This window comes from Delphinapterus leucas, chromosome 17, assembly GCF_059928025.1.
Source record: "Delphinapterus leucas isolate spDelLeu-1000000601 "Yukka" chromosome 17, BTC_Dleu_Yukka2, whole genome shotgun sequence".
In the NCBI taxonomy this organism is placed as follows: domain Eukaryota; kingdom Metazoa; phylum Chordata; class Mammalia; order Artiodactyla; family Monodontidae; genus Delphinapterus; species Delphinapterus leucas.
The window spans coordinates 47,229,719-47,255,168 of NC_143145.1; the positions used below are offsets into that span (position 1 = coordinate 47,229,719).

Sequence of the window (25,450 nt, forward strand, 5' to 3'; positions counted from 1 at the left end):
ATTTAAGGTTAATCTAGACTGCAGATTCTTGGTCTAAAATCCAGAGATGAGGGTTCATGCCCGTACTTCAAGGGATTCATCAGCTTCTGGAAATTAGATGAAATATAGTGTCGTAGGTTCATTCTTTAACGGTGAAAATGTAGTGATTCTAACAGATTCTCAAAGTCATTTTGAACCCAATACGTTTAAGAGACACTGGTTTCTATTTCAACTCCTTATTTTAGTGACGAGGGTGCTAAGTTCCAGAAATGGCTGAGGGAGTTGCTGGGGACCACAGCTAATTAGCAGCTGAGCCAGGAATAGAACCCATACCTTCGGTGAGGCCATCAATCCAGCTCCCTTCCTCCCTGCACACAATAGATAGATTATATTCATCTTAAAATGGGATCTGGAGTCCTTCTTTCCTAAAAAAAAAAAAAAAAAAAAAAAAAAAATGAGCATTGAAGTTACAAAATGAGATCTAAGGAGAAATGTCATAGGGTCACTAAATGGAGATCATCGAATAGAATTCAAGACCTGGACTCAAGCAGCAGATGTTCTTTTAGCAGAAACCAAAAATTTGAGAACTGATATTCCCTATTACTGGTCAATTTCCACTGTTCATTGTGAATTGTCTTTTCCATCTCTCTTTCCACTGTCTTACAATTGTCTTGAATTTCCCTTCCTTTGCATCTCTTAATAAGCTTTCTCCTCAGACTTGGGAATGCATTTTTTCCTTCTGTCCTTTCCACTGCATTCATATTTCTCATAGTTTCTTTTATTCTACATGAAATGTATGTCCCCATGTGTGCCATTCTGTGTTCCCTGAGAGGAACAAGACCAGATCTGTGGCACAGAAAAGATGAAGGGGTCAAGCCACCAGGATGAGTCTGCTTCTATGTCTAGCAGATGAGAATTGGTCAAATAATCCCTATCTGAGCTTCCTATGCATGCTTGCTGTGGTCATCTCCCAGACCAGAGGACCAGTCACTCAAGGACACCCAAGCACTGGAAAACACAATGGCACTTTGTAGGGGCAAAGTATCAGAAAGGGAAAATCGATTATAATGTTTTTCCTTTCCTAGTTTTCTAGGTAATAAAACTATGTTAAGAAAACCTAAGAGCAGGAAATGTGAGAGACTTGCTTTCAAGCTCCTTACAACAACTTTTTAAATCTTTTCTAGTTGGCTCATGTATTACCCACAGAAGAGAACTTCCTGCTGCTCTTCCGATGCCAGCAGCTGAAGTCCTGTGAGGAATTCATGAAGGTATAAGAAAGCTCTGTCACTGAATGATGTTTTCAGAAAGCTACTTAAAATAGGAAAATGGCTGCCTTTTTTTTTTTAATATATTTGGTTTTCCTTATCCAAAATAATTTACAGACATGGAGAAAATATGATACTGATCACAGTGGCTTCATAGAAACTGAGGAGCTTAAGGTAAGCATGTAAAAACATGTAAGTTTTTTTCCTGTCAAATATAATTATGAACTTTGTAGCTTTTTAAAAAACCTCCCACAAAAGAAACTAATGTTGAGCAATGGCGCATTTTCACCCACTCTTCCAATTGTTAATAAAGAACCAGATCAAAAAAGAGACTTCAAGTACTTCTTGAAATTCTGTTCAGCAATGTAAAATTAGCATTCTCTGTGGTACATACAAATTGTTATGTGAGGTAGCTGATAGATAGATAGATAATGATATACTAAGCCAAATAAGTTGGTTACTTTCATTAAAATTCGGCATTTTATTTTATAAATGAAACAGCTATATAAATAGATTTCTCTTTCAAGATAAACAATTATTGGACACCTACTGTATGCCAGGTGCTTTACACACATTTAATCTTCATGTGAGTTCTTTGAGATTAGTATTACCCCAGTGAGGAAAAAGTTAAGAGAAGTTAAGTGATGTACTGAAGGCTACACAGAAATAAGACATAGAACTGTGATCTTTAAACTCGTCTGTTTCCAAGACCCCTAGCTTACTGCCTCTCAGTAACAGCAATAAAAACAAAGTCCTAATATAATCAAACTTCCGAAAAAGCAACTTTGAAACTGAATTTATCAATTCATATCTCACAGATGTATATAAGAGCTGGTGGGGGAGGAAGAAGATATGAAGGAAAAGGCAAAGAGGTCTGAAATCAAGTCTTACCTCTGGACAAATCTCTATATCATTCTGCCTGATTTATTTCATCTTTTATGTGGGGGTAATAATACCTTCCTTTCAGATTTATTGTGACGATCAAGTAAGATGTTACACATGGAAGATTTTGTGAAATACAGGCACAGTATAAATTATATTATTCATGAACTCAATAATTTACTAGCCTTCAGAAATATAGAAGCATCTTTCTCTCATTTCTTTAAATTGACCTCAATACTTCTCAGTCTGAAAGACTCTATTTTCTCTATCTTCATGGTATAGAGTGACTAAAAGGGAAGCAAATTAATAATTACTGAGCACCTACTATGTGGCAGGCATAGTACTAGATGCCTAAAATATATTTTAACATTTAATCCTCACAGAAAAGTTACAAGGGAGGTATCATTCCCATTATACAAACAGAAAAACTGAAATTCAGAGAGATTAGATAATTTTTTAAAGAGTACACAGCTGCCTGGGAAAAGAACCTGGTTTTGGACACAGAATATCTGATAATGATAATAATGGTTTTTTTTTCCCCCACAAGGCCAAACATTTTCAAGCTTCAGTCATCAAGAGCTACCTCTTCTGCTATTATGTAGGGAAACATGAATATCAAAAACAGTTTCCTGGTCATAGTTTAACATGGTTTGAGTTACATATATTTGTACCACTGCAAAATTGCTAAAACATATTTAACTAAAAACACTTACAGGGACTTCCCTGGCCCTCCAGTGGTTAAGACTTCACGCTTCCACTGCAGGGGGCACGGGTTCAATCCCTGATAGGGGAACTAAGATCCCACATGCCTCGTGGCACAGCCAAAAAAATAATATTTTTAAATTTCTTTAAAATTTTTTAAGAAAGGGAAATAATAGTAATAACATCTTAGAAAATAAAAACACTTAGAAATGTAAACATTTTTCATGTGAAATCACCAAAAACAATGTCTTTCACAAATTTGCAACTCAGCAACCCACAAGGTTACCCACAAGGTGACAGTTAAACTATTGTGTTTTTATTCTATTGGACCCAAAAAAAATTCTTCCAAAAATCATTTCAAGTTCATAATGAAACTTTAGCTCATTTGCAATACTGGCCTTCTTTATTCTAAATTTTATTCTCAGAAGAGATTCTAAATAGAAGTACTCCTCTCTGGGGAATTTTGAAGATAAGTTGGCATTCTTTTTTAATGGATCTTTCAAGAAAGCTAATTTTAAGATCTGTAATAGAGTAAAACATTGCTCGCTCTCAGACACGACTTTGAATCTCAGCAACCCGAGGTTTCTCCCAGGCTATTTTTGTGACCACCATTTTAGTCTCTGATGAGGATTTTTAACCCAATTAGTCTCTGACAAAAGCCTCATATGGTTCAAAAGTAAAATTCACCCCCCAACAGATAATTTTGAATTTTCGATGCTTTACTTTGAATTTGAAGTGGAATGTTTGAAGTGAAATTAAATTTATCAAACCAAGAAAAAGGTCTCCTTCCTTGAAATTAATGAAGTTAAATCAGCCCAGCAGAGCTAGAAAATCTGGGAGGGAGATAACTGAAAAACTGAAGAAACCCAACCCTTCAATAATGTTTGAACATAATATCTGCTCAGTTTCCCATAATTGCATTAATTCATTTTCTGAACAAATAAAGAAGTTGCAAATGAACAGCACTAGACAAAATGAAAGACTTTTATATTAAGTACTTACACTGTCATTTATATGGCAAGTTTTTGTAAAGCTTTAATTTATTTCTCTGGTAAAAAAAAATTAAATTCACTCCTAAACTTCAACTGTCAAATTAATAATCATCTTTTTTCATCCTTCCCACATTAATCTCTACTTTGATGTGATTCATATATCCTTCAAAGATTAGGTAACATCTGTAGCCAACTGTTTTAGTTTGAACAGTCAGCTGAAACGTTCTAAACCAAGGTGATTTGTACCGCATCAAGCCTAAAAGCCCTCTGGTGAAATGTACTTCATACTGGCTATAAACTGATGTGGAAATACAGCTTGTGAGGGCAGAAAATGCACTTGAAATTAAGGGTAGGTCTCCACCTTCTTTACTGATAATTGTTCACATATCTTACAAAAGTTTAAGGGGGTCCCTTGTGTTTCCTGTTTCTTGGAGAAGAGTTACATGAGTATTTGTGAAGATAGCATTAGGTAGAAATGCATCCATTGGGCTGGCTGGTTTTACAAGTTTTTACTCTGATTCCTACATGGTGTACAATCCAGATACTTCTTTAATTGAGATCATAAAAGCATAGCATAGCATAGCAGACTGTGACAGATCAGTTTTCAGTCAAAGAGAACTGCTGGAACGCCAAGAGTACCTCCCTTCTAAGCTCCTCCCGTTACCCGGTTCTACCCTCAAAAAGAGACTTCCTTTGTATTCCTGGGGTGTTCCATTTCAAGGCAGGCTGAAATGAAAGCAGATTGTTTGTTACTGATGAAATTTATCTGACTTTTTTGTCTTAACAGAACTTTCTAAAGGACCTGCTGGAAAAAGCAAACAAGACAGTTGATGATAAAAAACTAGCTGAGTATACAGACCTAATGGTAAGACTGATCTTGAAAAGACTACAGCCAAGAGCCTATGAAATATTACTGTGTTCTGGCTAATTCCCAAGTCTACACAGGATGAAATAAACAAGCCATGGTGTGGGCATCACATGCACATAGGTATCATTTCACTTCAAAAGTGAAATACCTAGGGATGCTTATACCTTGTAAGGCTGAATGCTACAAGTGTATTGTAAGGCTGGCTTTAAGGCTCAGCATATGAGCATTTCCTTTCTTGTGGAGGTAGGTAATTTTCATCTATCAAAATATCACTTGTTTTTCTTACATGCCAGTGTAATTATATCACATATATATGTAAGTTACATTATAGATATATAAATTATATCACCAAAAACTCATTTATTATAGAGATTCTGAATCCATTTTTATCATGTCTTAGGAAATCATTGATTTTGTTAGAGTTTAAAGAAAACTTCTGGCTACCTTATTCATTGAGTGACTAAAAATGGATATTTCCTCCTTCTTTCTTTTGATTCTTGTTATTTTGGAATATTGTCTTGGTGCTTTGGGTGAGGAAGTCCAAATACACCCTGAGCTTGATGCTATGGTAAACAGTATAACCAAAAACTATTTTAGAATATTGATAATAGAGTGAAGAAAATTGCTTTACACATAAGCACTTAATGTTTGAAGAATGAATGAATAAATTTATAAAATTCCAGATAAAATAATACAATGCCCATGAAGTTAATTAACTTCCAAGTGGGTAAAATTTGTTCATTTTGATTCACAGCATTAGGACTATGAGGAAAAAGCCTTTGCCAAACTGATTAAGCCATGGCCCAATATTTTGGCAACATTATTTTAATTGTTTAATTCTTGAAATTCAGACAGTTTTAAATTATCCAGATCAGTACATATATTTATACACACTTTAAGTACTATAAATGTACAGTGAATTCTTACCTCATTGATATAAATAACTTGTAAAACATAAGTGCCTATTATAACAATTATGTTATTTTAGACCAATAAAGGAGTTCGAATTTTTTCCTGAGAAATAATTTTATAAAGAGTTTGATCATATTTGGTGTAACTGAGGTTTACTTTCAGCCTGTCAGCCTACTTTTATGTGGGGAAAATAAAACCACTAGAACTTTACTATTGCCCTATTCATTATACAGTGATATTTATTATAAAGTGGGACTAATCTTTAGTTTCAAAGCAATCAAAAAAGTTTTCACTGTAAGGAAGTGTCCTCTTTAATTCCTCATTACATTGCCACTTACCACAGCACTAACATACACGTGTTACAATGGGCAGATCTACACTCTGAATAACTTTTGGGAAATGGACAATAACCTACATTTATCAATTTTCTGTTTTGCGCCAGTCTTAAAGGATGTCTACTTAAAGACTCCTTTCCAAGTAGAAATTTGAAGCAGCCTTTTTAAAACCACTCAGATGGGAGTTTTCCCCCTGTTGAATTGGCCTGGCCTATCTGGTTAAATGTCATAAACAAGCTCAAATCCAGGAAGCAGATTAATCAAGAACTAATTAAAATTTAAATATATTTGTAGGGAAATATTTCCCTGTGGACACTAAACTGTGTGATCTGGTGTCCAGTATCTTGGCAGACACTGTGACAATTTAGAACTTTTATAGTCAATGGACTATAAAATGTTGCATTAGTAACAGATCCTGAAAAAATCTACCTCCTACAAAGGATTGTTAGAACATCTCAGACCACAGAATGCCCTTCTTTTTTTCCCTAAAAAGACCTCATCAAACCTATATCCCTTATGATCACACTCCTTTCTTTAAAAACAAGAATAATATGCCACTTTCTCACATATTTTATATATTTTGTTTTATATGTAGTCCTTCTATATAAAATATTAGAACAGTAGTTGCAACTTTCTAAAATGTGAATGCTTCCCAAATATGGGTACGAATGTGTTTATACCTGGCTGTGTCTTGGTATATGATGTGTATGTAAGTGCAATGGGGAGGTAAGGAGCTTTATTGAGTACCTAGTACCCAAGGCAAAATAAAACAATTCAAACTTACTCAAAAATTTGTTCTCTGAGGATTTATTCATATTATCTGCTTATTCTGATTGTACTCTTTGATGCTCTAAAAGAGAGAAACAAATTAAATATTAATTTTCATACTATTATTTGGAAAGTTTCAGGATGTGCTATGTACTGCCAAACACCATCTCTCCCACATCTTGATACATATAAACACATATTTGCAAGAAAAATAAATGATTATATTCCAGAAGCCTAGCCTAAGATCACTATTACTCTGACTATTCTATATTGTTCTGGTAAATTTTGGCAATTGACACAGGTCATAGAATAGAAATTTTGCACTGAAAGTTTAATAGATGCTAGTTTCTAGAATTCTGCTGTCTATATAGGTAATTGATAACTCAAACTGCTTTATTTTGAATTTCATTCTCCTTAGTGCAATAAATAATTCTTCAATGGCTACAGTAATGCATTCTGTCTTTCAGCTGAAATTGTTTGATTCAAATAATGATGGGAAGCTGGAATTAACTGAGATGGCCAGGTGAGTTTAGGAACTATGCAAATATTATTATAAAAAGCTGATCCTTGTCAAAAATCTAATGTATTAATATAATGTTTTTCTCTCAAAAGGTTACTGCCAGTGCAGGAGAATTTTCTTCTTAAATTTCAGGTATTTCTCTACCATAAAAAATATTTTTCTCGAAAGGTTAGAATGTGGGATATTTGCCAAGGGAAACACGATGGAATATAATAGTTGCATTTTAATCTTTGCTCTCTTCTCTATCATTTAGGGAGTCAAAATGTGTGGGAAAGAGTTCAATAAAGCTTTTGAGTTATATGATCAGGTAAAAAATTTTTCTTATCTATAATTTAATTCTTTAGAAAAATTTGGAAAATGCTCAGGAAGGGTTGACCTCAAACTCAAGGTTATATTAAAAGAAACATGAGCTATTAAAATTACTCAGCCAATTTATTCTTGTCATGGGAAATGAGTTATGTTATATCCCGAATTAGACAAATTTGATTCAAATCCCATGCAACAATTTATCTCCTGTGAGGCTTTGAATAAGATACCAAACTCCTCTGATCCTCAGTTTCCTCATTTGTAACCAAGAGATAATAATACTCACTTTGCAGGGTAGAATGAGGATTAAGCCAATGAAAATATCCAGCAGAATCCTCCCATTAAGTGTATGGTAAGATCATGTGTGTGAGGAAAGGTTGTATATGATGTCACTAGTTAACATGTTTTGTTTCTTCTAATTTCTCTACTCCTGGACCAAATCAGTCCTCTGCAGGCTCTAGTACAGCCTTTCCACTGCCTGATGTGACATCAAGCCAGTAATATAGGTTCCCCAAGCCTATGTCCTCACTCATATGAAAATATTTGAAATTTGAAATATTTAATGAAAATATTTAATGAAAAATTTAATGAAAATATTAATTACTTCAACAGAAGGTGGTGATATTGTTAACATAAAGAGAAATATTAAATGTGAAATCACTTTGAAAATTTCAAAGCATTTTACAAATATAAGATGCTGAATGAGAGGGAATTCATATCTATTTTGGAACTTTGGAACAGTTAAAAATTTGAGTGTCTGACCTAAGAGGTTAGAATATCTGCCAAGTTTGCAGTAGGAAGATTTTCTGAGGATTTCAATTATTTCCAATTTACTACATTCTCCATTATTATGGATGAGTTTGCTTATATACTGTTTTATTACTCCTCCCTTAGGATGGCAATGGATACATAGATGAAAATGAACTGGATGCTTTACTGAAGGACCTATGTGAGAAGAATAAACAGGTAATCTAGTTACCTTGCCACACTTCTTAAGCAGACTTGATGGATCCATCTAGAAGCAACCTCACATCCATTTTGGAGAATCTACTTTAAAAATTTATAGAGGAGCAGAAGTAGATTTCAGTTCTTAACCTGATTTGGTACTAGCCTGAATCAGTGTTTAACTGTGATAAATAGATTTCAAAAACAACCTTGTGATTTATCCACATTTGTATAAGAATTTAATCCAGCTCTTTTCTTGATGGATTGATGTAACAAGCAGTTTCATCTCACATTTTATCACTTGACAGTGGTTAATTCACTTCCATGTTTAACTGGATTATAATACATTCTATGTTCTATATAGGATCTGGATATTAATAATATTCCAATGTACAAGAAAAGCATAATGGCTTTATCGGATGGAGGGAAGCTGTACCGAACGGATCTTGCTCTTATTCTCTCTGCTGGGGACAACTAGAGTTGATGCCCATGACCACTTACTAGCAGTACATTGTATCTAAAAAATAACTGTGCACTATAAGGGAGTAGGCTGTATTTTGTTTTGTATCTGTAAATTTAACTGCATATAGATAATTATCCAGGATGTGTGGCACACTCTTTTCAGTTTGTTTCTATACTCTTTGTAACGTACATTTTTTGTACATTTGAAAAGGAGAATGTCTATGCTTAGGCCAGTCAATACACCCAATTAAAATAAAATAATCTAACATATTCTTGCTTCCATAAATATAGTTGGACAAGATTTCCCTAAAATTTCCACAAGGATTAATCTCTAAAATCCTAGTCTCTGATATGCAAATGCATTTGTCACTGAATAGAAGAATTATACATAACAAGCCAAGCATTCTTATTTCAGACAATTGTAAATCTGCCCCACAAAGTAGTTCTAAGCTGTGTTTCCAATTAGAAGAAATGTGCTTTTGCATCTAAAATACCAAAATATCAATCAATAGTTAGTTAACTATGGCTCTATGTGGTTATCAGTCTCACTAGGCAAGATTTAGTCAATTAACCAACACACCTATTGCTTGAATCCACACCAATCTATTGGTTCAAGTTGATTTGATGACAAGGAAAGGCAGCACCAGACAATGCATAAATCTGTCTTCTTCTACATTTGTATTTCCGAGTCTACTGTCAGAGTATGACCTTAACCCATTTTCTAAACTGTTTTCATGTGTTGCAGACTATAATTATTCTAGTAAACTGCTGTTTTTATGTCACAGTCTATGTACTATCTGATTAAATTATATATATCAGGTATCCTGGTGTTTAGTTTGCATTCTTCCTGGATTTTCTTTTTATGTAGAACTGTTCATTTCCACCAAGGGTAACTGCTGCCTCTGAATTTTTTTTTTTTCTAGCTACAACAACTCTATTTTTACTACATAATTGAATTTTAATTTAAAATTCATAGCACCCTGATTGTTGAATGTTATATCATCAATAATTTTGTGTATTCTGTGAATTCTATATTTTATGTTGAGATCAGCATTCAAAATAGTTCTATCTGCGAATAGTTTCAAATGAGTTAAAAAGAACATCTCAGGAGAAATGCTAATGCAATCATTTACCTTATGTAGCAAGGGTGACTCTAAAACATTCTTTTGACCCACATCCAAGTCATAATTTCATATATTTGTAGCTAGAATACACTATACTGGTTATAGTTGACATGTTATGGTTGGCGATTTCTCATTTTTTGATGTGAAGCAGGGAACTATGAGAGATGTGTCTCTTTGAAATTTATAAAGTTACTGTCAAAGAGTTAATGGTTCTGGGTCACTTTGAATGTCCCCATTCTATAAATTCTGCACTGATTTTCTCAATTCATATAAATAACAAAAAAGTGAGGTCTCTCTTTCCCCAAAGAATGAACAGAAAAGAGATTGCCAAAAAATAAAATTTCTCATATGATGGCAGTAGTAGACTGGCTTTGCTTCTAGTGTGTGAATGGAAGCACTGACCTTAGGCTGAATTTAACTACTAAGAATAAATAAAAAGGAAAATAACTCTAATAATCTTGTATATTTGTTTTCTTCCTCAAAAAGTCAGTGAATACGTAGCCCATGATCAATTCAGGGGAAGTGTAGGTTACTGAAATTAATACAGCCTAGGAAATCTAAATAAATGTAAATCTGCCTGACTCAGTGCATTATTGGATGCCTCACTGAATTAATATGTGTCTCTGGCATTAAGATTTACAAAGAAATCTCAAAAAATCCAAATATTTGTAGCTCTTTGCCCAACAGACATAATCAAATATTTCTGTATGAAAGATGTTCTCCAGAGGAATAGGAAGAATATACAGAATTTTCCTACATTTCATCTGTAGGAAAACAACTATCCATTATAAAGTATACTCCATAACTAGACCAGGTTTGGTACTCTTACAATAATAGCATGGAAAAAGAAAGAAAAGCAACAAGAAAAAGTCTGATAGGAGTATATCTGAGGGAACTTCCTAGAGTGCTTATAGTAATAATGGCAACGAATCCAGCACCTGGCCTATCACGGTGGACTTTAACTCCCGAGCACTACCAGGAAAAGAAATTCTTGTAACTCAGCTAAATCAGTCACAATTACATATGAGTGACAGGCCAGCCCCCTGGAGCAGAGAACAGAATGAAGAATGGAAGATGAATCTGAAAGGGCAAATGGAAGATAGCTTATATAATGCCTACCTCATATCACAAAATTCATTCCAAGTATATTATTAAACATAAATGGGAAGTATATGCAGACAAGAGAGTATCTCTAATACCTCATGCATGGAAAAATTCCTTAACCAATTACGAAAAAACAGATTGAGAAATTGGGCTCTATTAAAATTAAGAACTCTGTTTCCAAAAATATACTATTAAGAGAGTAAATTTGTTTGTAGTTTGAAAAACCAAACATCAGAGTGTGAGAAGATATTTATGTTGGCTCACAACCTTGAGAGTTCCCCAGGTGAAATCTGAAACTGGCCCCGGTACATGGAGGACAAGGAGAGACCTAAGAAAGAGTCAGACCACTCCAGATTGGTAGGTGGCAGGTTTAATAAGCAAGGAAACCTATGTACAAGGTTCGGCTTGGGTGTAAAATGAGTAGATCTCTACACCTGCCCACCAGAATTTAAAGTTTCTAGAGCCTTTAAACTGGGGTCAGTCATAGTTCAATCCAGATGGTCTCACCAGCACCTTACTCACTCAAGGCTACTTCCTTGAAATAGCTCTGGCTGTGGGAACGGTAGCTCAAATCTACATTCCAGAACGAGGGAGGGAGTGAGGAGCCTAGGTTCAGCTCTTGGGTCGACCTGCAGTCACGTCCTCTCGATGACCTCCTCCAACAATTTGTAACACTGACAGAGGTACATATCCAAAATATATAAACATTATTCCTAAAAATAATGTTTATACGTAACACAACAGAAAATATATAAGAAAGTTGAATGGGCATTTCACAAAGAAAAGGATATCTAAATATCCAAAATAAAAACTAATCAACTTTATTAGTAATCAAGAGAAATACAAATTAAAATAAATGAAATACTACCATGCACTCATCAGAGAGGCTAAAGTTAGAGATTTTTGAATGCTAAAAGTATTGATGAGGATGTGGCACAATGGAAATTTTTACACACTGCTTGATGGGAGGTTGTGAAGACTTCGAAAAGCCATTTGGCGGTATCTACTAAATTTGAACATATGCACACTTCACAATCCCGCAATTTCACTTCTATGTTTTATCTTCACCAAAAAAAAAAAAAAAAAATGCTCACAGCAGCATTGTATTTGACATAGCCCAAACTAGAAACAACCCAATGTCCAACAATAGCAGAACAAATAAATTGTGGTATATTCATACAGTGGAATGTTATGTAACAATGAGAATGCATAAGCAAGTAAGCCAGCAATAGAAGAATACATGTTGTGTAATTCTACTTATATAAACTTCAAAAGCAGCTTAGCTTAGAGGTTACAAGTCAAGATAGTGGTTAGTTTTAGGGAGAGAAATGGAGTCATGATGGGGGACATAAGCGAGGCTTCTGGATTCCTGGTGATATTTTGTTTCTCACCTGGTTAGCGGTCATAAAAGCACATTCACTTTGTGAAAATTCATGATTTGAGTACTTTTAGAAATCATAGGTCACTTAAAAGTTTTTAAAAATTAATGGTGTGCAAATAGGGATATAGGGAAGCCTCTCTGAAGAAGCCAGCCATATAAAGATAAGGAAAAGTACATTCACAGGACAAATAAGCAGCCAGTGCAAAGGCCCTAGGTTGAACAATCCTAAGGAACAGAAAGAAAGCTGCTGTGACAGAGCCTGTGTGAGGGGAGAGTGTGTACAAGGTAGAGCAGGCAAAATCACCTATGCTAGTGTTAAGGGGCTGAGATTTTATACTAAGCGCCATTTTTCTGTCTCCAAATCCAAGGATTATTTTACTGTACAGTTGAGAAATGTAAGACCTTAGAAGAAAATTAAAGGGATTGAAGTTGAGAATGAATTTATGAAAGTATAATAAATATTTTTATGTTCAATTACAACAAAATAAAATTGATCAAGAACCCTCCCCCAAAAAAATTAATGGGCTTTTTTCCTTTGAAGAAGGATTTTTCAATAGAACTGTATCTCATAAAGACCCTATTATTTTCTCTTGGTTTAAATTATGATCCCAAGAAACTGGTCCAGTTGAGGAGACATGAGCTTGACTAATTATGTGACCCTGGCCAAGTCACAACTTCCTTGAGCCTCAGTTCCCTTAACTATAAAATGAAGGGGTTGAGAGTACCATCTTCTAAGACTTTTCCAGCTCTAAAATTCTATTATTCAAAGTCACTTAAATTCTCACTGCTTTAGTTTTCCTCAAGAACAAAGTAACAATAGCTGTTACTCCTTACCTGAAACATTTCCTGGGGATGTCTTCATACATTAATTCTAAGATGAGTGATATTGTTACCAATAATCCTCACTTTAATTTTCTGAGTATTAACTCTTCTGTTAACGCATTAGAAGCAGGACTCTTAGAGAAGTTACTAAGTAGTGTGAAAAAGTAATAATTCTTACGGTAAAACATTGATATGGTTACAGCCCAAAGGTGTTGTGTCATAAAATATAGTGACTATCCATCAGTAATGTTTGTTTCTCTTTCAGACTTCCTAAGAAATTTTTCTTAGGAAGAAATTTCAGTCAAATGATATTACCATGATCTCTTTTCTGGTCCTCCCTGCCATGCCTGCAAGCTTTGCTTCTTCATTCATCATTTGTAATAACATACAATAATGAAGCAAACTCTAAGAGATGATCAACAGAAGAAAAATTTGTATACAAACTCAGACAAGTCAAAATTTTTATGATACCCCATTAAGAGGTAAAAAGACAAACAGGACATTCATTAAGTATAGAAAAGTATTATCACTAATGATTAAATAAATACATGTTTGAAGGAGCTATCAATTTTTACTTATGAAATTGGCAAATAGTTTGAAAGTGAAACTACCCCATGTTGGTAGGTATTTGTTGAAATTGGCACTAGCACACATAGCTCAGGGTTTTTTAAACCCATACAAATCTCAGGAATAGCAATTTGGAAATGTGTATCAGGAGTCTTTAAAAGCTTCATAACTTTGACTAATAATATTACTCCCAGGAATCTATCAGGAGAAAAAATTCCAAACTCTAAAAATGTTTTATGCATAAAGATATTCATCACAGTTTTATATACTATACCAAAGATTTTTTTAAACTAATTCTAAGAATAAAAAATCAAAGTATGATACATAAAACAATGAAATATAAAAAAATCTTTTATTTATGAGAAACAGGATCTGACTTATCATATAATCTCAACTGTTAAAATGAAGTAGGTTAAAAAGAAGTAGGGAAGTTGAGAAAACATTGAGGAAAAAGCAATATTAATAAAGTTATAAAAATGTAAACACTGAATATAAATTTAACCAAAAATAGGGATATGGTTATATTTGTAGAATTAGTGGATGGGGAAGAATGTATATTCCAGAAAAAAAACCCAAAAATACAAACCAAAAAACTGGTTAAAAGAGCTGAAGATAGTTACATGGGAAGATAGCTTTGGAGCAGAGATTGCAGTAGTACTCTTCCCTATATAAATTATATAAACAAATTAGTTTCATAAAAAATAAAAATTAAATGAAAAAAGGCAAAAGGTTGAAAATAAATATACCAAAGTATTAATAGAAGTTTTCTTTAGGAAGTTAGTTTTTAAATTTTTTATTCTTTTGTATTCTCACATTTTCTATGATAATCATGTCTTAAAAATCAAAGAGTAGAAAAACAGGAGGGTCTTGTCTTTCATTTGTGTGCTTTACGTTTACATGGTGTTTTTAATTGTTTCATCTCACTTAATCCTCATAACAACCCTGTGAAGCAGATATTATAATCCTGAATTTTATCATGAAGAAAATAAGAAGTGATGAAACTTACGAAAGGTAATTTATATAACTACTGGCACTTTTTATTCCTACACCACAGAAGTATTGATAATTTAAAAATAAAGAAGAAAGATGTAGATAGAAGAGAGGAAAACTATGGTTAGTATTAAAGGTAAAATGGAGACTGGGTATGGTACCCCAGTGAAAGGCAAAATTATTGGAAATGTCAAGGCCACTCATTCTAAACCATTTATGTACACAATTTAATGTAACTTATGCACGAAATTAACTGTCAATGTAATAAGGATTTGCATATCAGGCTTACAGCATATAAATTCAAACAGGAAAACTAGATTCCTTTTCAGATCTATTCAGAGGAGGTAAGATAGAAGCTGGTCCCCTCTCTTGGTAATTCAGGCAATTGGGAAAGTCAGTCTAGTGAGCATGTAATGAATGATTCCTATGAAAGCAAAATACTTTTTTTTAATATAAAATCAAAATTATAGCTATATACACTTGAGACTGTGGTTTTCTTATTATTTGATTCTTAGGATGACAAATTAGTCAAACCAAATATGGAATGAAATGAAATTATACATAAAAATATTTTATGAGCTTTGTTCATCTTCTCTACATGAGAATATATACTTTATCTTTTTTAGCACTTCCTATTCCAGTATACTTTATTTTTTTATAATAATAATTTATTAAAAAAAATTTTTTTTTCTATTCTTTTTCAAAGTCTTTTCCCATTTAGGTTATTACAGAATATTGAGCAGAGCTTCCTGTGCTATACAGAAGGTCCCTGCTGGCTATCTATCCTAAATATCACAATGTGTACATGTCAGTCTGAAACTCCCAGTCTATCCCTCCCCACCTCCCCACCCCCTGGTGACCATAAATTCATAGAGAATATATACTTTAAAAGCTGAGATGGAATGCTGTCTCCTAGGTGTCACTTTCTCTAAACTCTGGAGACAGATTGAATTACTTCCCCCTCCACACTTTAACATTGCTGGAATATTTATCACAATGAATCATAAATAATTATTTACAGGTCTATCTATCCTGCTAGATAATGAGTTTTAAGAGGGCAAAGGCTGTAGATTATTCATGTTTTATTCTCAGTACCAAATAAAATGTCTGGCTACAAAATAGGTCCTGGCAAGAACTTATTTGAATTAATACTGAGCTATCCAAAGAAGACAATTCATAAGTCCAATGAAAAGGAAATACACTGAAAAGACAGAGTCCATTAGATTTACTGTAAATCCTCTACTTTCTTTTAGGCACCATCACCAAAGACATAGTTTTAATATATAATTCAAATACTACTTTCACCATTAAGTTTCTCCTGATTTTTCCAGGTTACAAATATCTGTTCCTTTCTCTGCACTTCCAGTCTCGTTTCACCTCTATCAAAAGCCTTCACTCACTTTCCTCTTTTTATTTTTAAAAAATTCTTTAAAGGGACAACAGCCCATCTTATTTATCTTTTAATATACAAGATCTACCTACCATTGGCCTAGCACATAATACACGCTCAATGTTTGCTAAGTAACAATTTATTAGACTTGAAAATATTCAAAAGATTATAGACAGTTTGTATAATTTCCATTATAACCAAGATGAAGGCCAGAGTAGCCTTAGGAGCCTTTCGTGTTCCTGATGAGTCCTTCTATTGTGTCCCACTGCTCCCTGGTGACCTACCACAAAAAGAAAAAGTCAATTTAATGAGGTTCTTGTGTGTTTTTAAAGCTTAGTATCCTCACTGCCAATATTATATTATACTCACAAAATGGCATTACCTTCCTCAGACTGTTGAATTCCCCTGAAATAAGTACTTCCTCACCACCATCAAATCTAATTACCTGAAAAATAATAATAAAAGCTGTGAAACTAACTTCTTTTAAAAAGTTTCTGAACCATTAGCCATTTCTCCCTCCTAACTGGATAGAATATCTCCTTGGCACTTTCAATCAAAGCCTAAATTTTAAGGACAAAACTGATGATTAAACCTAAATTGATTTACTCTCTTTAAAATCCTCTCTCCATCATTTCTACAATTTCAAATTATACCCAATCTTAAAGTTCATCTTAGAGGCATGTCTACCAGAGTGATTTATATTTAATAAAATTAATTTATCAATGAATCAACTCCATAAGCTAAACAATATATATTAATATTTCTATATTATAAATAATATACTAAATACAGCTAATTAAATACTTTAAATCATATTTACATTCAACATCGTCAGGATTGGTTCTACAATCCACCTCCCCACGCCAAATCCACCTCCCAAAAAAGCTGAGAGACAACAATGCTTACAGCTCCATTAATCCAAGAAGCATAATCACTACAAAGGAAAGCAGCAAGATTTGCAAGTTCTTCCACAGTTCCTAGCCGACCACAGGGAATTCTGTCAATCACTTCTTTTTCAAAAGCTCCAGTTGGGTCAAGACGGCTAAAGGCACCCTTAGGAATTAAGAAAATAATTAGGTGGCTTTTTTTTTTTTTTTTAATACAACCTCTTTCCTATTTAAGAAACAAATTTGCAGTAAATGGAATGTTACTATGGCAACCTGTTCATACCTTAGTACTTGTAAGCAACAGAGAGTTTTGCCAAATTCTTCCATATTCATTTTACCCAATATTGACCTTTAAAAAACCACTAGAAAGGACAGAAGGAAAAAGGAAAACCAGATTGGAAGGAAAAAGGAAAACCAGATTGGAGGGACTCCATGATTCTTCTCCAAGGTATTTCTAAATGGGCTTAGGAGAATAGCATGCTTCATTTCCAGAATGTTTCTGCAGTGATTCAGCCATGTGGAGGACAGGCTCTTAGTGCTCCAGCCAGGAGTAAGGGCTGTGCCACTGAGGTGGGAGAGCCACATTCAGGACACTGGTACACAAGACACCTCCTAGCTCCATGTAATATCAAACGGCAAGAATCTCCCACAGATCTCCATCTCAACGCCAAGACCCAGCTCCACTCAATGACCGGCAAGCTACAGTGCTGGACACCCCATGCCAAACAACTAGCAAGACAGTAACAGAGCCCCATCCATTAGCACAGCGGCTGCCGAAAATCATAAGGCCACAGACACCCCTAAACACACCAACAGACGTGGACCTGCCCACCAGAAAGACAAGATCCAGCCTCATCCACCAAAACACAGGCACTAGTCCCATCCACCAGGAAGCCTACACAACCCGCTGAACCAACCATAGCCACTGAGGACAGACACCAAAAACAACTGAAACTAAGAAAATTATAAGACACTGATGAAAGAAATTAAAGATGATACACATAGATGGAGAGATATACCATGTTCTTCGATTGGAAGAATCAACAATGTGAAAATGGTTCTACTACCCAAAGCAATCTACAGATTCAATGCAATCCCTATCAAGCTACCAATGGCATTTTTCACAGAACTAGAACAAAAAATTTCACAATTTTCATGGAAACATGAAAGACCCCGAATAGCCAAAGCAATCTTGAGAAATAAAAACGGAGCTAGAGGAATCAGGCTCCCTGATTTCAGACTATACTACAAAGCTACAGTAATCAAGACAGCATGGTACTGGCACAAAAACAGAATGGAACAGGATAGAAAGCCCAGAGATAAACACCATACACAAAAATAAACTCTAAATGGATGAAAGACCTAAATCTAAGGCCAGACACCATCATATTTAGAGGAAAACATGGGCAGAACACTCTATGACATAAATCACAGCAAGATCCTTTTTGACCCACCTCCTAGAGAAATGGAAATAAAAACAAAAATAAACAAATGGGACCTAATGAAACTTCAAAGCTTTTGCACAGCAAGGAAACCATAAACAAGATGAAAAGACAACCCTCAGAATGGGAGAAAATATTTGCAAATGAAGCAACTGACAAATGATTAATCTCCAAAACATACAAGCGACTCATACAGCTCAATATCAAAAAAAAAATAACCCACTCCAAAAAATGGGCAGAAGACCTAAATAGACATTTCTCCAAAGAAGATATGCAGATTGCCAACAAACACAAGAAAGAATGCTCAACATCATTAATCATTAGAGAAATACCAATCAAAACTACAATGAGATATCATCTCACACCAGTCAGAATGGCTATTATCAAAATATCTACAAACAGGGCTCCCCTGGTGGTGCAGTGGTTGAGAATCTGCCTGCTAATGCAGGGGACACGGGTTCGAGCCGTGGTCTGGGAGGATCCAACATGCCGCGGAGTAACTAGGCCTGTGAGCCAGAACTACTGAGCCTGCGCATCTGGAGCCTGTGCTCCACAACAAGAGAGGCCGTTATATTGAGAGGCTCGCGCTCTGCGATGAAGAGTGGCCCCCTCTTGCTGCAACTAAAGAAAGCCCTCGCGCAGAAATGAAGACCCAACACAGCAAAAATAAATCAATTAATTAAGTCCTACCCCCAACATCTTAAAAAAAAAATGGGAAGCATCTTTAAACTCTCCTTAAAAAAAAAAAAATCTACAAACAATAAATGCTGGAGAGAGTGTGGAGAAAAGGGAACCCTCTTGCACTGTTGGTGGGAATGTAAATTGATACAGCCACTATGGAGAACAGTATGGAGGTTCCTTAATAAACTAAAAATAGAACTACCATATGACCCAGCAATCCCACTACTGGGCATATACCCTGAGAAAACCATAATTCGAAAAGAGTCATGTAGCAAAATGTTCATTGCAGCTCTATTTACAATAGCCAGGGCATGGAAGCAACCTAAGTGTCCATCAACTGATGAATGGATAAAGAAGATGTGGCACATATATACAATGGAATACTACTCAGCCATAAAAAGGAACGAAACTGAGTTATTAGTAGTGAGGTGGATGGACCTAGAGTTTGACATACAGAGTGAAGTAAGTCAGAAAGAGAAAAACAAATACCTCATGCTAACACATATATATGGAATCAAAAAAAAAAAATGGTCTGAAGAACCTAGGGGCAAGATGGGAATAAAGATGCAGACCTACTAGAGAATGGACTTGAGGATACAGGGAGGGGGACGGGTAAGCTGGGACAAAGTGAGAGAGTGGCATGGACATATATACACTACCAAACGTAAAATAGATAGCTAGTGGGAAGGAGCCGCATAGCACAGGGAGATCAGCTCAGTGCTTTGTGACCACCTAGAGGGGTGGGATAGGGAGGGTGGGAGGGAGGGAGATGCAAGAGAGAAGAGATATGGGGACATATGTATAACTGATTCACTTTGTTATAAAGCAGAAACTGACACACCATTGTAAAGCAATTATACTCTAATAAAGATATTAAAAAAAACACTAGAAAATACAACTTTTACCTTAGTTTCTTCATATGTAAAATGAGGATGCCTGTCTTAGCTATCTCACAAAATTGTTGTCTGAGAAATGAGAAAATGCATATGAAAGTACTCTGAAATATGTACAAATTTAGTGTGGTGGAGGTAGGGCTGCTACTGTCATTTGATTTTTTAAACACAGGAAAATGATTCAAACAGGAAATATTTAAGAGGAAATTCCTTTGCTTCTCCTTACTTCTCAAAATAATAGAAAAGGAAGAAAACAAGTATGTAGGAATATTAAATTCAAGTAGATTCCAGAGAGAGAAAAACCGTTAACTAAATTTGCCAAACAGTTTCTGCCTTCTGTTAATGATAAAAAGGAGCAGACCCTAACACACCACTGTATTGCAATTATACTCCAATAAAAAAAAAAAAAAGGAGCAGACCAAGATAAAGTATGCATTCGTGTTGATTAATAAAGATAATTGGCTTTTTCTCTACCAGTGCCTGTAAGTCTAGGTGACAACTCTCTTCAATAACACAGACATGAGACATAGCAAGCACACACAGGCTCCTTGTGAGCACTTCAGCTCTCCCTAGGCAGGTATAAAGCATCAAAGAAAAAGGGTAGACAAAGGTCCCAATCCTGGTTCTATCAGTGCTTGCTAGAGAGTTTCTATACTTCAATTTTCTTTAATCTCTTTAAAACTATATGCATGTTATTTGCATAAAACTTACACCTATACTGCTAGACTAAAAGTTGATGGAAAGCATCTGTCACAAATGTTTTTGTATCTTTCTTATTAGCACCTTTGCATACAGAAGGCACTCAGTAAGTACATGTTAAATATATAATAAAATGCAGATGATTTTTCCTAGATACTGAGGTCCTAGAAAGAAGTTTCTATGACTATATATAAGATAGTGCTTAGCACAATGCTATTCTGAATCATGTGTTTTAATATGTGCCTTTGAATTATTTTTCCATTAATTTTATTATTTTTTATTACATAAGTGCCAAACAAATAAGATATTCAGTCAAGTTTCACTCACTCAGGTAGTTGTTCTTTCCATTTTCCACCCTTCAAACTGCTAAAAAAATTAATACAACCATCTCCATGTTAATATTTAATACCCCAGAACCATCTACAAGCCAAATACTCCTTTGCATTATTTTCAGTTTATACAACAGAAACAACTTAGCAAATTTCACCTGGGCCTTCAAAGAAACATCCCAGTTGGGATTATAAATTCTTGCTTTACACAGAAACAAAAAGAAGTATGAGAGTGAAGTCATTTGGGGTAATGTGAGAGAACAGAGAACCTGTGAACCTTTCAAGCAACATCTGTAACAGCATTAGTGATAATTATGAGTTGCAATATCTGATTTCAGGTGAAATGCATGCCATCAGAAGGATTTTTAATCAGAGAGACATGGGAATTAGATGATGTGCATAACAGTGTTTGAAAGTGAAAAGGCACAGACATGTGTCAAAGAAAATGTTGCCTATAACAAGACCAAGCTTATATGATAAATTTCTAAAGCATCTCTTAAATTTAAAATACAGTTACATTTCCATTTTAAAAACGGATGTCAAAGAACCTTTAAAATATAGTAAAAATTAAGAAATATAACACAATAACAGATCATTAAAGCAAATCAGACAAAATGCCAAAATTGATGGCATAAAAGATCCCAGAAAGATTATGACACTGAAATAGACCTTATCAAGGAGTTGTATAGCTGCTGTATTCTTGCCCACCTCCTTATTTCTTATGTTGGATAATGGCAAAACCCTCTTCCCTTCCACCAGGGCTCCAAACTAAGGTATTGCTGGAAAATCCTGCACACATGAGAATCTATCTATCTATCTTTCACTCCTTAATCACTCAAAATGTGATCATAAGCAAACCAAAACTTACTTTGGTTTTTATAGGCCCCGGTTGAATCACGTTGAATCTCATTCCATATTTACCCCATTCAGCTGCAAGAGACCTAAAAATTAAACAACACAGATTCTAAAATATTATACTATATATTAAAAATACTAATAACCAAGACTGCATGCTTATTAAATGCCAGAGACTATAACTCCAATAGGTAGGTACTATTATTATTCCCCCTGTTACAGACAAGGAAACTGAGGCACAGAGAAGTTAAATCATTTGCTCTGGGTCATATGGTAGTGAGTCAACCTGTAGCAGTCTAGCTCTAGAGTTTGTGCCCTTAGTCACACTCTGCTGTACTATCTACCATTTACACTTTAGTGTCCTTAAGCACTACGCTAGATGACCTACTATTCACATTTTGAACGAAGTCCAATATCAATACACATTTTTAAAAAGGGTATCATTATTTAGCACAAAGAAGGAAGAGATTCATGTCTCTCCCCCACATTTTCTGGAGTTCAGTCCTGCACTTATAAAGTTCAATGTAACTTTACTCATAGTACAGTAGATTACAATGTTTGCAACATTACAAGTGCCTTAATTGAGTAAGAGACGCATTACATAGACTTAAAATATTAACCATATCATGTCTAACTAGGCTTTAATACAATTGTTGAACTGAGCTAAAAAGGAAGTAAGAATCTAAAAGAATCTTGTTAAATGCCCTGAAGCAAAATAGAACACTAATAGCAAACATGAAACCTTGAAGAAGCAACCTGTTTTAAAAGCCTACTTGGGACTTCCCTGGTGGTGCAGTGGTTAAGAATCTGCCTGCCAATGCAGGGGACACGGGTTCGAGCTCTGCTCCGGGAAGATCCCACATGCCGTGGAGCAACTAAGCCCATGTGCCACAACTACTGAGCCTGAGCTCTAGACCCCGAGAGCCACAACTACTGAGCCTGAGTGCCACAACTACTGAAGCCCGTGCGCCTAGAGCCCGTGCTCCGCAACAAGAGAAGCCACTGCAATGAGAAGCCCGTGCACCGCAACAAAGAGTAGCCCCCACTCGCTGCAACAAGAGAAAGCCCATGCACAGCAATGAAGACCCAATGCAGCCAAAAATAAATTTAAAAAAAAAAAGCTTACTTGATAGATATGTCTAACTTTTACTACCTAAACTTATTTTAGAAATTTATATTCATATGTATATTTGTGTGCATATATACTTAATCTACTTTAAAAAAATGATTTAACGTAACTTAAGAAATACATGTAATGCAAATGAAGAAGACAAAATTACTTGAAAAGAAAGAAAACAAACAAAACAAGGATAAGGAAATATAAAGAAGCCAAGAATGAAACTTATAACTAAATGTATTGTGATATTCCATATAATTATAATAGGCAGGTGAAAAACTTGTATCTACTCCTTCCATGATGCTATGCAAAAGGTAAGCCTAACCAGTTACACAATTCACACTGCCCATAACGAAAAAAGCAAGCTAATCTCTCAGGAAAAACACAATCGTTTCTGACAAAAAAATTTAATAAAACATTTCTTCCAAGAAAACGTATAAAAGGAAAATTGTGTAGTATAGTAATGTCCTTAAGACACTGTATCCTTGCAATAGATACAAAGGGATAAGTTTTGTATAATTATAAGATACCCATTAACATAAGCTCTATGTAATTATAAGATACTCACTAAGATAAGCATTAACATTAACAATGCTTTATAAATCATTGTGCTCCAAGTACAGTCTGTTAATCTGATTAATCCACTGGTACATTTTAGAGAAATGGGCTGCATCTCTTTCAGGCAAATCATACATTAAAAACTGCTTTTCTGAGTGATACCTTTGACAGAGTCCAAGACCATACCTACTCTGGGTATGTACTTGTAGTGCACCTACTAGATTGCTAGGGAAGTAGTAGCTGTGTGTCTTAACAGAATTACTGAGCTGAGCAGAGTTTACAGCATTCTGTGAAAAACTGGGCAAGCTATTAAGGAAACTGGCTTAAGAGGAAAAGCCATGCTATCTCTATTCATAGGTGCAACGGATAAATTTGTTCTAGTGCCAGCTCTTTTAACCTAGTTTATATTCTCAAGATCTATTGTAACATAAGGAATCCACCTCACTGGCTCACTCTGCATGTTAAGATGCTAAGTACAATATACTCAATAATGTTAACCATTATTGTTTTTCAATCAACAGGTGTCTATTGTGAGCTTACTATATGCCAATATCCTCAAACAAAGAAAGGCAGCCCTGCTTTCAGGAGATAGTCCCTCTCTCAAGAGAGGTCGCTTTGGTTGTATAAAGAACTAGATACTACTATCCTGGAAACTGTAATATGTGCCAAGACTACGTAAAGGAAGAAGTATCTATGCCTTCCTGAATTACATGGAAGGCTTCCCACAGGAGGTGATAATTGAGCTGACACTTGAAGAAGCATTAGGAGTTTTTTGTGGGAGTAAGGGGGAAAGAAGAGGATGGGAGATATTAGAAGGTAGGCTGGAAAAAAGAAGACAGCCCAGGCATATGGGCCAGTGTGAGTAAAGGACAAAGGCATAAACAACATGCAGTATTCAGGGACCTACAAGACCTTATCTGGTATGATTGTGTACTATAAAATATGAAAGAGGGCTGATGGGAACATGGGCTGGGGAGGAAGGTACACATTTATTGAGCGTCTGCTATGTGCAATTCACTATGCAGTAATACCAAAAAAGCAGCACAGAATCATAGTCCTTAAAAGCCATGAAATTGAAACCTCTAACAAGAGTCAAAGATCTCAACAAAACAAATATTGTACAAATGGTGCCAAAATAGTCAAGTTCAAATCCCTTATTTCCAATACCATTTGACCTTAAAAAAAACCCAAAAATGGTAATTATCTCTATTCAAACTAAACTGCTGAGTAAAGTATGACTTCTTTGTATCTCAAACAAATGTGTATTACTGGTTTAAATGTTAAAAAGAACCTTGAGACTACTCGAAAAAGAGAACAATTATGTAGTTCTACAAGCACTGAGCACCAGCTATGTACCCGATCTTGCTGAGCAATGAGTACACAAAGATGAATAAGATATGCTTTCTTCTCTCACAGACACACATTCTAGTGGGGAAGTCATATAGCTTTAATGATATGTTAAAAATAGTCTACAGTGCCCTTCTCTGTGCCCCTTCATTTTAGAATCTACAACACTGGATGGCATTTATTAATGTGTTAGTCTTCTCACTAGACTGGAATAAACAAAGTTTTAAGGGTGCAAAGAGTAGAGGATGGTTAATTCTCTTCTAGAGAAATGAAAGTAAATATCCCAGAGGAGGTGATACAAGCACCCTGAAGGGAGGCAAAATATAAC

The 25,450-nt window shown here is 35.0% G+C and overlaps 2 protein-coding genes across 6 annotated transcripts in view; one reads left to right on the top strand and one right to left on the bottom strand.

Annotated features, from left to right (window-relative positions):
- CALB1 (calbindin 1) overlaps positions 1 to 9,493 on the top strand; it is a 21,564-nt gene extending 12,071 nt beyond the window's left edge. The window contains exons 4-11 of the mRNA XM_022584827.3: positions 1,164 to 1,247; positions 1,362 to 1,418; positions 4,608 to 4,685; positions 7,171 to 7,226; positions 7,316 to 7,355; positions 7,477 to 7,530; positions 8,424 to 8,495; positions 8,839 to 9,493. Of these exons, the coding sequence (XP_022440535.1) occupies positions 1,164 to 1,247; positions 1,362 to 1,418; positions 4,608 to 4,685; positions 7,171 to 7,226; positions 7,316 to 7,355; positions 7,477 to 7,530; positions 8,424 to 8,495; positions 8,839 to 8,952 (555 nt within the window). The 3' untranslated portion in view covers positions 8,953 to 9,493. The remainder of the gene's footprint in view (positions 1 to 1,163; positions 1,248 to 1,361; positions 1,419 to 4,607; positions 4,686 to 7,170; positions 7,227 to 7,315; positions 7,356 to 7,476; positions 7,531 to 8,423; positions 8,496 to 8,838) is intronic.
- The window catches only part of DECR1 (2,4-dienoyl-CoA reductase 1), a 73,166-nt gene continuing 48,028 nt past the window's right edge, over positions 313 to 25,450 (bottom strand). For 3 of the 5 annotated variants that reach the window (XM_089898937.1, XM_089898940.1, XM_089898941.1), the window contains 5 exons: positions 22,114 to 22,186; positions 17,221 to 17,367; positions 16,684 to 16,759; positions 6,720 to 16,594; positions 313 to 404 (listed from right to left, as the gene is read on the bottom strand). In XM_089898937.1, the coding sequence (XP_089755063.1) occupies positions 16,506 to 16,594; positions 16,684 to 16,759; positions 17,221 to 17,367; positions 22,114 to 22,186 (385 nt within the window). In that variant the 3' untranslated portion in view covers positions 313 to 404; positions 6,720 to 16,505. Of the gene's footprint in view, positions 16,595 to 16,683; positions 16,760 to 17,220; positions 17,368 to 22,113; positions 22,187 to 25,450 lie in introns of all 5 variants that reach the window. The other 2 variants (XM_022584824.2, XM_089898938.1) reach the window with 2 other exon arrangements.